Source organism: Meriones unguiculatus, chromosome 3 (genome assembly GCF_030254825.1).
Source record: "Meriones unguiculatus strain TT.TT164.6M chromosome 3, Bangor_MerUng_6.1, whole genome shotgun sequence".
NCBI lineage: Eukaryota > Metazoa > Chordata > Mammalia > Rodentia > Muridae > Meriones > Meriones unguiculatus.
The window spans coordinates 9,186,862-9,199,922 of NC_083351.1; the positions used below are offsets into that span (position 1 = coordinate 9,186,862).

The following is a 13,061-nucleotide window of genomic DNA, read 5'->3' on the forward strand; positions in this document are numbered from 1 at the left end:
TCTTGAAGAACAAATGAACAAACAAGAATTAAGAATGCTTCACTGTAGGAAAATTAATCTTTTTAGTTTTTCATGATTTGATTAAATTTGGAAATTACTCTGAAAGGTACATGCTTGTTTTTCTCATTGATACCAGTCTCCTTATTTCTTGCATAAACATCTAATACTAATCTTATTTTTTAAGATTCTGATGAATTCCAACCTAAACTTTGAGAAATAATTTATTCCATTCTCTATTTCCTGTGGACTGTGAGGTATCATGGTCTCTGCTATCTAGTGATCTGGCACACAGTGGTTAGCTAGTGCTTCTTGGAAAGTCCCACTTGAAGTGAGGGCCAAAAGTGAGCTGTCACTCTCTATAGAATGTCTAAGCTGCTCAGGTTGCTGGAGGGAGACAGGAGGGGCCCAGCATCTGATTGCTCAAATGGCCTTCATGGAGTGTGCCAAAATTATTCTTTTTAAGGTTGTAGTGTGCTGCTGGTAGCCTTTGATTTAGAAACAGGCATAAGCTGTGCTTTGCTGCCTGGTTCTGTTAGACATTAAAGAGCAGAGCAGAGCAGTGCTAGGGACTTACTTATTTTGAAACTAGATACAGGTGGGTAGAGAGAGCAGAGAAGATCCCAGCTTGCAGATTGGTAGTGTTTCATTACTAGACTTAGCAACTCCAGACCTGCTCTAGTCTGCTTTGTATACGCCAGTTTCAGTTAATCTCATTATTTGACTATTGGATGAGAAACTAAAAAGCAATGCAAAACAAATAACAAATCAGCATTTCTGGTTTTCTTTGTTTTTCCTATGATGCTTCTGCTCTTTGCCTTGCAGAACACTGAATCTGTGGCAGCCACTGAGACTCTGGCTGAGGTACCTGAACACGTACTGCGAGGACTTCCAGAGGAAGTGAGACTTTTACCATCTGCGGTTGACAAGAGTCGGATTGGTGAGTACTCTCATCATGGGGGTCATGCAACAAAGAATAGGCTGCTTCTTGTGGGAGCAGGATCCTGCGAGGTGGGCATTATACCAGAAAAGGAAAGGTTGACCCTCACTGAGAAGATTATGTGTTCCATATGTACTTTCCTCAGAAGAATCCAGGGTGGCCATGGGTTATAAAAAGGAAACTAACCCCCATCTCTTTGAACCTGCATATTCTGTTCTTGGTTGTATGGCTCAGTGTGCCCTCCTCTGCATCTCTGTGAGCCTTGTCCCGCAGAGTGGGTGGTTTCCTCTGATTTCACTGTGCCTTGAGTGTGATTATGGTATCACATTTATTTCCTTACTTTTAGTTGACTTTACATTTGTTCCTATTACTGATAGTCTGCTTTACCCATTGTCTCACCATTTTTTGCAGACACTTAAGGACCCTCTGTGGGTATTTGAATGAATGACATAAGCTGGCTACAATTTCTTTCCTTCTTTTTTTATTTTTTGGCTACAATTTCTTGTTGAACACATAAGCTTATTTATTTTTGTGTTTGTAAGTTGTAGATACAAGGCTGATAGTAAGCTGTAAAAATCTTGTAAAAACACACTATTGAACAGATCATACTGACACCCTCCTTTTTGGCTTTTAGATGCTCTTCTGATGATTAGTGAGTATGTATGACTCTGACCAGCACTTTTTCCAGTTCTCATTGGAACTTTACTTAGTGAGCGTTGGGGTTTTTTATATTATTTTGCCTGAACAAAAGCAGCTGTCCCACACTTTAACCAACTGATGGTCAGTGTTCACAGACGAAGTTTCTAGGTGACTCTTGGTGGGAGTGGAGTGTGTGCGTCCTAACTACACGTAGCGGAACTAGCCTCCACCTTCTGTTCTGTACAGGGGGAACCTGTCCAGAATGCAAGATTCTCTTGACTTCTGGGCTCCTGCCATTCTACTGTTGTGTCTTCATATCTCTGTGCTTTATGATAGGTTTTATGATAGGTGACTAGAGGATAGAAATAATCCCAAGGATGCCATGGGTTAGCATGTATGTTGACTCTTTGAGACTCTGCAAGGCAAGATGTCTCATGAACTGTGTTTCACAAAGCTAGTAAGAGAGAAAGATTTTTCCACTCTAATTGGGCAAATCAACTTCAAAAATATTTATTTATAAAATAAGTCGTAACCATTATAAGAGCATTATAAGAACAATTTATGGGAAGGAGGGGGACTGGGAGGAGAAGAGGGAGGGGTCTATAACTGAGATGTAAATTGAATTAATTAATGAAACAAGATAAAAAAAGACTGTCCCCATGGCGGGGGGGGGGGGGATGGAGGGGAGAACGACTTACACTTAGTTTGAGATCCTGTAGAAAGACTGAATGAAGAATTTAAATTATTTGAAGTTTTGTTCCATTTGTATTTTTTTTCCTTATGTTAACTTTCAAGTGTTTGTATTATATATGGTCTATTTTACATATAAAAGTTAATATAAACTTTTAAAAAGTTATAATCAATGCAGCGTCTTTACTGACTATTTAGAAAATACTGAGGGGTGTACAGAAGGAAACTCAGAATCCCTTGGAGGCCTTTATTTGGTTTGATTGAACTTAATCACAGCTGTCTTGCTGTTAGGCAACCTAGCTTTTTAATTGTTTTGTAAAACTATATGACATAAATGCTTTCAATATTTAAATAACCATATTACATTATAAAAATATTTGTTTTATTTTCTAGGAGTCTGGGCTACTAAACCAATTTTAAAAGGGAAAAAGTTTGGGCCATTTGTTGGTGACAAAAAGAAAAGATCGCAGGTCAGGAATAATGTGTACATGTGGGAGGTAAGAGTCTCAAGCACTTTAATAGAACCCTCCCTGTTCCCACAGGAATTGACAGTTTAATGTGTTCTTTAAAAATTAATTTTTTTTTTTTGTTAAAGAGAAAGTGAATTTTTCTGGGTAGACTGTTGTTTGTATATGTGTGTATAGTTTGAAGCTGCTTGGTTGTTCTTGATGGAAAATGGCACATCTATTTTTTTGTATTCTTTGTCTAAAGCATTTTGCCATATACCTAAGACCTTGACTTTTTGTGTCACTTACAAATGACACAAATACACCAGAAAACACAGCCCAGAGGCCACAAAGAACAGAATTAGATTTCCCTCTGCACGTCAGAAAGTAGTCTCCATGTCCCCGCAACAGTCAAGAGGTGACCTGTATAGCACGTGACACATTTACATCGAACTTTCACTGTTGCAAAAGGTTTTTTTTCTGCTTCCTGTATTTCCAATAGCCCTAGAGGATAAAGCAGGGCAGTTTCAGCCTTTTATAGAAGCTTTCAGTAAATGAGGAGCTGCCTTGCTGTGTAGGTTCAAGCAGATGCAGTCTGAGCCAGGTCTCCTGGGACCAGTGGGATAGTTACACATGTTCTTCCAGATTGCCTGGCCAGTATTTGCTGCTACACCAGCTTCCTGGCTTAACCTGTGGGCTGTGAAGCCTTCCATTTAAAAAGCAGGGTACTGAAAACACCTCATTAGGATACCTGTGACTACATATGTTGATAATGTTCTTGAGTTTTGCATGGGATTCTGCAGGTCAGTGCACTAGGAAGCACCTCAGGGCATGACTTCTTTACAAGTTTGAATGAGAAGGAATTGTATCTGTTTCACACTTGTTGACACACCAAAGCCTGACAGTAAAATGTTTGGGCACATCCCTCCAAGAATCTCAGGGCATGGGGAGGGGTCCAGTTCTTAAGGTTGTAAAGGTTATATAGCTTGATCAAACAGTTTCATCACTTTGTGTTTGTTTCTTATGAGTCTGTTGGTGATAGGGTCTGACAGTGAGCCCTTGGGAAACAAGGATTTACCTCAAGGATCAGAACTGTTGGGAGGTGAAAGAGCTTTGTAATTTGGTCACAAAAAGTCTTCCTTACAGAAGATAATACCTGTGTCATTAAAAATGAGTTGCCTGTACAATATTGCTCTCAAATAAGGCACCTCATTCATTTAAAAAGTTTCTCCAAAGAAGCCAACAGGCATGCTTGACCTAGTTAGCAGTAATCAAAGTGAGGAATATCAGGAAATGACATGCTTACTCATGTTCTGTGTGTACAGTAGAACAAATGCATGACTGCTAAAGTGAAGTCAGTGGTGCCTTTTTTTTTTAAACTTTTTTAAAATCTTATTTTTATTTATGTTTTGTTTGTATGCCTGTGTGATGGTGTTGAATCCTAGAGTTACAGACAGTTGTGAGCGGCCATGTGGGAGCTGGGAATTGAACCAGGTCCTTGTGAAGAGCAGCCAGTGCTTTCATTTCCCCTGTGCTCTCCAGCACCCTGTGGTGCCTTCTATCCTGAGTAATAGTTTGATATTGGACATGCTGTATAAACTATCACTCAGGTCTTTTGGGAGCTATTATATACACTGAAAGTCAGGCCTAGCATGGTTTGAGAGTCACTTTCTGAGAGTTGTGATTTGCAACTGAGAACTACTAGTTCTCATTTTCCTCTATACATGCACTGTCTTACTGCTAGTAATTCAAGATTCTTTGCATACATGTGCTTCAGTCTTCAGTTTGTAGCTCATCATGAAAGTGTCACTGCTTCTTAATCAGGCTCAAGTTCACTCTTTAATCAGGTTCTTGTGAAGATTGACCTTTCTTTGCAAGAAGATAGAGATGACATAGGTATGGCATGTGTATGACAAAGTATCACACGTGTCATACCTTTGGCATCTATATCTTATTTTAATTTTTTTTAAAAATAAAAGGCCATTTTAGATGTGAGAACTAAGTTAATGATATCCTTACTTTTCTTCTTGCAATAAGATTGTAACAAGGCAAGCGAGATGCTTTATTAGGTGAAGGTGCTGCCACCAAGCTTGAGGACCTGAATTCTATCACCGAACCCACATGGTGAAGGAGAAAACTGACTTCTCCCAAGTTGTTCTCTGACTTAAAAAACAAAAGAAAACTATGTGCTTACACAAACGATAATAGGATGACATGGTACAGAAAAAACTCACCAAAAGGTAAAATTCACTTAAATTCCCAGCACCCAGGCATCTCTATGAGCAATCTTTTAACTACATATAAAATTCACTAAGTTAGTAAGGAATTATTTTTGTCAGAGTCTCATGTAGTGCAGGCAGGTCTATCTTTGTCTAGAGCCTTTGCTGTCCTTGTCTCTTAAACACTAGTGCCAGGTCCCACACCATGTCCAGGAATGTAATGTGCTGTTTCCTGCCAATGGTAGGGGATATATCTGTGTTAAGTATATCGTGCCTACCTTTTTTTTTGTGGCTATTCACAATTTCATTTCTACACCATTCATGAGTTACCTTCTGTTGAGCATTTAAATAGCCTTAATCTTTTGCTGAGGATGGACAGTTCTTTAAAGTATAAACTCACTGTACATGTAATATGCTGACTTGTTTAATATTTTCTTTAAGATACTTTCCTAGCAGTGTAATATTAAGTCAAAAGTTATGTAATGTAAACAAAAAATATGAACTTCTGTACATTTTTGGCAAGTTTTGCTTAAAAGCCCTTAAAAATATTTGTAAAACCAGCAAGAGTATGCTTTTTTCTAAGCCTTTGAAGCTTAGCATTGTCTGTATTTTTAATAGCCTTAAAAATCTATTCTTTTAAGTGAGTGATTATTGTTTATATTAGTGTTTTGACCATCTTGCCAATAAATTATTCCCTCTGTCTAGAGGACAGAGGAAAGAGGTACAGTTGCTTATTGATTACAATTGGTGCAGAACTGATCTCTGCATAGAGAGAAGATTTCAATACAGTTTTTAAGGAGCAAAACCCTTTTTTTATGAGTTAGCATTGTGAAGAAATGTTAGTGTGTGAGCTCGGCAGTGCTTGCTGTGTCTTTGTAATTGGGTGTCCCTGGAAGTAGTGGCAGCTGATTCCTCTGTGCCCTTCCCTGTAGTTGGATGTCATTGGAAACTGCCAGTCAGTTCTGCAGAGCCTGTTTTCAGAAGGGGTTAGCCATGCTCACTGTTCTTCTCAGCTGTAGAATGTTGCTGGGAATGTTGCTGTCGGAAAGATTGTCTCTAGATCCAGCCTACAGCCTGTACTTTAAAGCTCCAAGACCTTCATATTTTTAAACCATGTGGCACATGACGATGTTATGAAATTCAAATTTTAGTTCATGAGGAAAGTTTTATTGGCACACAGCCACATTTCATTCGTCTGCTGTCTGGTTGAGCAGTGGCAATGGGCTGTATGCCCTGTAAGGCCAAAAATCCCTTTGAAATATGTGTGGGTGTTTTGCTTATATCAGTTTCTGAGCATCATGTGTGTGCAGTGCCTGAAGAGGCCAGAGGAGGCTGTTGGATCAACTGGAATTGGAGTTACACACAGTTGTGAGCCACTATGCGGGTGCTAGGAATTGAACCTGGATCCTCCAGAAGAGGTGCTCTTTAACTACTGGGCAGTATTTCCTGTGCTCTCAACCACTTTCATATTACTCTGTGGACAGCTAGCTTGCTGTGTCTTGGCTGTGTGGGAAGGAAGTCAGAGGAGTGAATGTGGAGGTGTCTGGTGTTTCAGGTTTACCGAGCAGGTACAGCAGTTTGCAGAAGTTGGTACTTCAGCTGTAGAAGTGGTTGTTGTAATAACAGCAGAGTTATCAGCTGTTTCGGGAATTTCATGATAGCCAAGGGTGTTGGCATACAGAAGATTAAATAATCTTTCAAACAGGTTAACTTTTACTTAGGTTAGCATCTTGGTGTGGTGCAGCTTTTTTCCCCTTGGGAGTTTATTTATTCACCCATTTAACGCTTTGTCAAGCTTTTTCTGAGTGTTATGCAATGTTGATCTTGACATAGAAACATGTGCTCTGTAAACTCCTGGCTTTATCTCATGGAGGTTGTTGGTCTGGAGTAAAAGCCTCATGCAGATAAGAAGTCTGGACTCCTAGTGGCTTGCTTGAGATACCTGGAGTCAAAATTAAACTAAGCCTCTGGGTTGCCGTTAGTGCTCTTCCTATAGCTAAGACCATAGACAGAGTATTTTGGGGTGTGGACCCTTGCTTATCATCACTATGATAAGATGCCAAAGACAGATTATCTAAAGTATAGAAAGGTTTGTTTTGGCTCACAGTTTTATGAGTGAACATACAAAATTGGGTGGTCCTGTGGCCTGGGCCTCTGGTGACAGTGATGGATACTGATAGGAGCACATGCTGGAGTCCTTTCCTTCTCCCAGGTCCATTATTTCTCAGTGGCACCTCTAGAGGACTGTGACTTATACATATGGTTCTTTGGTTCTCATCCAGACCACATATGTATAAGTCACAGTCCTCTAGAGTATGCATCACTGTTCAGTGACAACAGGAGAACAGGAGATGGATAGGGCTTCCTTTATTTTTATTTTTTTCGGGGGATAGGGCTTCCTTAACCCCTGGAAGAGTCAGGAACCCGAAAGATGGTTTGTTCTTTTATTTAGAGCTTCTGGAAGTGACATCGGGTGGCCTTCTGGACAAGTGCTTTACCATGAGGTATAACCTAGCCATCAGAAGAAGGATTTAGAGGGAGTGTTCTTGGTGAAGGTCTGTTCTTCCCTGTTCCCTGTCTGCTTATCTGTTTCATTTTGATTCAAGGAGGAAATGAGAAGATCAAGTGAATTTTTTTTTTTTTTAAGTGGCTAGGTTATTCTACTGAAGTTGTCCATCTGCTGTGTTCCCTCATTTGTAAAAGGGACTTAGGAGCATTTCATGGGGCTGGAGAGATGGTTCAGTGGTTAAGAGTGCATATTGCAGTTGCTAAGGACCCAGGCTCTGTTTCATTAACTGCAGCTTCAGAGGATCTGACACCTTCTAGCTTCCTTGGGCACCAGCACTCATGGGCACACTCATACCTTCTGCATAGACACAAATGTACGAATATATTAAACAATTTTAAATATCAAAACCATAATGTTTATAGACACTTAGAAATGTTGAACAAAAATAATTTGTAAGGCGCCCAGTCTCCCCAGTGTGGCCACAGTGGTGCATGCCGGATCATCTCCAGATGAGAGGTGGGGTCTGGAAGTCAGCTTGCCAGAGCTGTTCTTACCAGTATGGACTCTGGAGCCCCGGCTCGGGATGGGAGACTGCTTTGTGGACTGCAACAGGGTAAAGATCTTGAGTCTGTGTGCTGTTCCTCTTTGGAGTCCGGTGAGTCAAGTATTTCTTGGTTCTCATGGAGATGGAGAAATAGGCCTCTTCAGTGTCTCTTGTTGGGTTTGAGCTAGTGAGGGAGGGTTGCCTGCCTTGTGCCTGCTGGGAGATTGTACTTGGTTGTCACTGTCTTTCCGCTGCCCTTGTCCAGTGATGTTGTGGTACTTTGGTAGCTTAGCAATTAGTCATCAGTAAAACTTTTTATCAAGTTTTAGAGATATTTATGTCAGGTCACTGAGTTTAATGTGATTAGAAATTGAGGTTGGCCAGCAAACATGGGAATTGTATCGGATCATATTCTCATCTTAGTTCCTCATTAACAAGCTAAAGCTCAATAAAAACAATAATACTAACACACTGTTTTTATAGGGTCTGTATAGCCCTGGCTGGTCTGGAAATCATTATGTAGACCAGGTTGGCCTTCAATTCACACGGATCTGCCTGCCTCTACCTCCCAAATGCTGGGTGCTGGGACTAAAGGGGTGCACACCACATCCAGCTGTTTTCTGTTTTGTTTGTTGTGTGGTTTTTGTTCGCTTGTTTTATTTTGTTGTGGTTTTAAAGTGTAGCACAGTTGTGTTGTCCCTGGACATACAGCAGACTTTGGGTACTTCTTGCAGATGTAGACCTTCAGTAATTGCTCTGTGTGTTTCCCCACCCCACCTCAGTGTGATGCTGTACTGGTGGAGGAGTGGCAGAAACTTCAAAGCAAAAGAAAAGAACTGAATTACCCCATTTTCTCAGAGAAAACCATTATGTAGTTACAGATTATTTTCTCTTGCATATTCTTATATTTAGGCTAAAAATAAACAGTACATTTTTATCAATAAGTGGGTTTATTTAGTCAGCAATGTATTTGTATGTGTTCACACATGTATGTATAGGCACACTACATAGTGAGACTCTCAGAAAACAAAAAGTAAACAAGCCCCCAAATATAAATATACCTCTCCCAAACCCCCTCTTCCATAGTCATCTTTTCTTTCTGCATATCATTGTATCTTAGAAGATACCTCATTTCTCATCGAGATACAATGAAGTATGGATAAAGAAAGAATTCACTCAACTGGAACATTGTTGGTTTGCAAAGGTATATATTGACTCAAGAGCCAGGAAGTTCCAGCAGAGCCCGGGTTGTTAGTAAAGCAGATGGGTAGTCAAGTTGCCACAGTCACCTTCTGTTGGGTGGGTTTTCCTGGCAGCTGCTGCTGTCTCTGCAGTCCCATTGGTAGACACTGTCAGTGTGTGGGTGGTGACCCAGTGGGACCTGGTTGTCTACCAATATGAAATAAAAGAAAGAAAGAAAAAGACTATCTTTGAGGCCAGGGGCAAAGGAAATAATAGTAATAATACCTGTGTGAGTTAGTGGACTAACCAGGGAATTGGCAGTTTGTACATCAGTTCACTTCCATATTTGACTCTCCTGCAAATGGACAATCATCGCTCTTAAACATTGGAAAGCAGCTTTTGTTGTTTTGTGTGTATTTTTGTGTTCAACTTCAAGTTTTGCAACTGTCTCTTCATAACATACCATGTGAGGGGTGCTTTGTTTTGAAGAGGAAAATGTGTGTGTGTGTGTGTGTGTGTGTGTCTGTGTGTCTGTGTGTCTGTTTGTCTTGTCTGTCTATATTCTACTCCTGTAAGAGCTGAGGGAGGCTTGGGTGCTGGTGGGAAGAGAAGAGCCTGTAGTCTTACCTAGGGTGGTCAGGTGGTCAGGAAAATAGCCACAAATAGAGGTCACACAGGCCTGGGTTTAAGACTGTCTCTTCCAATTAAGTGATTTAGAAAGGAAGACTCTTCCACTGTCAAGCCCCGATTTCCACATGTGAAAGGGGAAAGTAGTAAATGAAGTCTGACATAGATTTTAGTAGTGTCAGTGTCTGGGAACATGAGAGCCAGATTGAGAGCCCTGGCTTGCCCAGGAAGTCAGCATCCCAGCCATGAGCTGAGAGCAGGACCTTTGTTCTGAGGGAAAGTCACTTCAGGAAAGGCGATTGATGTGGTGAGAGAGGAAAGAAGAAGTGAATGGAAGGAGTCAAGGTGCGTAGGGGAGGTGTGTGTCTTCCTAAAAAGAACGACTATCTGCAGTTCTGGTTCAGTGTTTTACTCAGGTCTTTTGCGGTCTGGTTTGGGGGATAAGCGTGTATGTGTGCACATACACACTGCAGACTGCTTGCAGGGTTGGTGTTCTTTCAAATGAAGGCATGGCCAGCTAAGAGTTTGTTGGCGGCATCTCAGAGGAGTCGAGCACACATGGGTGGTCAGGGAAGCGTCTCGCTTGAGTAGATTCTGTGTCCTGGGTTTTCTGCTATTTTTCTGCAGTGTCTCAGAGCCTTAGTTCTGACACATATGCCGGATGGTACCAGTATTAGCAGGCAGTGGAGTGCACAAAGCAGTCATAGCTTTCACCCACATGGCACATTCACAGAGTGTGTTCATTTTCTCAAGTCTCTGTAAATCATGCTAGTAAGAGACTTCTGATCTGTAGCTCAGCTGTGCAGACCCGGACTGGACTGACAGAATATTTTAGAAGGCAATTTGCTAAGTCACATTGGAGAGCATGTGGTTGTAACCTGTTTTCATGTACAGGAAACAGTTGCAGACCAAGCATATGATCAATTTCTCACACGGTGGTGGGGTGGGGTGGGGACCAAACCTAAAGAAAGACTAAGATTTTACAGCTTCTGTTTTCTGCTTGTATTTTTTTGCATTGTTTATCTTCCTTTTCTGAAATGCTTTAGAGTGCTTGTGTATGGTGAAAACAACTGTTTGGAAAGTTGATGAAATTGTTTCTAACCACCCCTGTCCTAACGCAAGCTTGTTCTCGTCCATCCCTAGGTGTACTACCCAAATTTGGGGTGGATGTGCATTGATGCCACCGATCCCGAGAAGGGCAACTGGCTACGCTATGTGAACTGGGCTTGCTCAGGAGAAGAGCAAAATTTATTTCCACTGGAAATCAACAGAGCCATTTATTATAAAACCCTAAAGGTAATAGTGTGGGTGTTAGTCTGCTCCTGGCTACTCTGCATGCATTCTCTAGATGCAGTCTAGTTGTGGCTGACAACAACTTTGCAGACCTAGAATGGATTGTGTTTGAAGTGGTTCATCCATGCACCCAAGACTCTGTGTTAAATACATGGTTGATGAGGTCTTGCGTGTAGGGGAACTAGAGCAAGAAGACTGTGTTGAGTAATTACAGACTGCATCTTTCTTCATACTGTTGATTATCTGTGGCAGCTGCTCCCCTCCTCCTCCACTGACACAGATGCACTGGGGACTATCTGGAAGATTTATCCCACTGTGAGTAACTATCAGTACTGTGAAGGTGCATGTTAACAAAGAGCACACTCATAGTGTTGAGTGTGCGTGAAGCCTTGGGTTCGCTTTTTGTTTCTTTGATTATATTTAGGTTAGAATTTGGGATATATTCTTCCTCCTGTCAAATATTTCCTGGGTATATTAGTTGCAGAGATGAAGAGGACAGCCATGCTCAGAGCTTGTGATGATGGCACCCAGCACATTTAGAACCTTAACTACTAGGACGCTTTTCAAAGTAGCATGTTTCTGTGGTGAATCCCTGTTTTGTTTCCACAGGTCACGTTTCTGTAGCAGACAGATCTATATTCCATGCCTGGAATGTTCTAGAGTGGAATGTTGGGGCTGGAAAGATAGGTGATGGTTGCCTCTTTTGGAATAGATACCTCTGTCCAAATTGCTGTAACAAACAATAATAGCTCTTCATTCACTTAGGTCCATTTTATATGTCAGAGACTTGGGGACAAGTGTATAGAAATTTTTTTTCTGTTTTTAAATCTTCACAGTGTTGGAAACTTCTTGAGCATTTCAGGCAGTGTCCTGAGATCATAGGTGTGGTGGCATAAGGCCTTTTGCAAGTTGTGTTAGCATGTGGCTGTTAAATTTTCTTCAGTTGTATTTTTCTAGCATTGACATATAACTGTGACACTTTTAGACCTAGCCCTGGCTTCTAGGCCCTGAAGCATTTGGATTTTTTTTTTTCCATTTTCATACTTAGGCTGCTCAGAACCTTGTTTTTTATTTCTTTCTGCTGAATTGTAGTCACAGGCTTTTCTAGTAGCCCTGCAGCCTAGTTCCAAATGCCACTAAGGATTCATTCTGTTTCTCAAATACATTGCAAGCAGGAGATACATCTGGTTCTGTTGGCAAGGTAGAATCCTAGTAGAGACAAAGTAGCTGTGAGACAGGCAGTGTAAACTAGAGATGGAGACAGCTATATAGGGTAAAGAATGGAGGTAGCTAAGTAGGTTGAGTGTTCCTTATTTGGAGCGTTTAGTGTCAGTGTTTTGGATTTTCAACATTTGCATACACTTAGTTATTGGGGATGGGACCCATATCTAAATACAGAATTTACCTAGGTCTCAGATACATCTGAGACAAGTGGACCTACAAGAACTTCATATAGGGGCTCTGTTGGTCTTGCTTTGGATTGTGGGTCATGTCACCACTCAAAAGTTTGAAATTTTGGAGCATTTCTGGTTTCAGAATTTTTATTGGGAGAAAATGTTTAATAAACTAATAAACTAATAATAAACTAATTCACATAGTTGCTGTGAAAAGTAGATAGTATGCAGTGGATCAGTATAGAGTATTAATAACTACTCCAAGTGTTAACTAATGAGCTATACTGGCAGAGCGTAATTCTGATCTTTGTACACCTGAAGTCCTGACCTCTGGTAGTTGTTGAGGGATGCTTGAGGCCTTTGGGTCCCTCAGCTGTGATTTCCTGATTCCTGATTCAGCATTCAAAGATTCAGCATTCTTTGAGCAGGCTTTGTAAAAGAATTATGTGGGATAACTCTAGACTCTTCAGTTTGTTGCAAGAAATCTTGAAAGTGTTAAGAAGTACAGGGAAAAAAAAACTGAATAAAAGAATACTGTTTTTTTTTTTTTTTTTTTTGTCTTTTGTAAGAGAGTGTTTAGT

At 40.7% G+C, this 13,061-nt stretch overlaps 1 protein-coding gene across 4 annotated transcripts in view; it reads left to right on the plus strand.

The window, feature by feature from the left end:
- The window catches only part of Prdm2 (PR/SET domain 2), a 103,867-nt gene that overhangs the window by 35,450 nt on the left and 55,356 nt on the right, over nt 1-13,061 (plus strand). For all 4 annotated transcript variants that reach the window (XM_021650239.2, XM_021650240.2, XM_060379126.1 and 1 more), the window contains 3 exons: nt 823-937; nt 2,660-2,763; nt 10,937-11,089. In XM_021650239.2, coding sequence (XP_021505914.1) covers nt 823-937; nt 2,660-2,763; nt 10,937-11,089 — 372 coding nt within the window. The remainder of the gene's footprint in view (nt 1-822; nt 938-2,659; nt 2,764-10,936; nt 11,090-13,061) is intronic.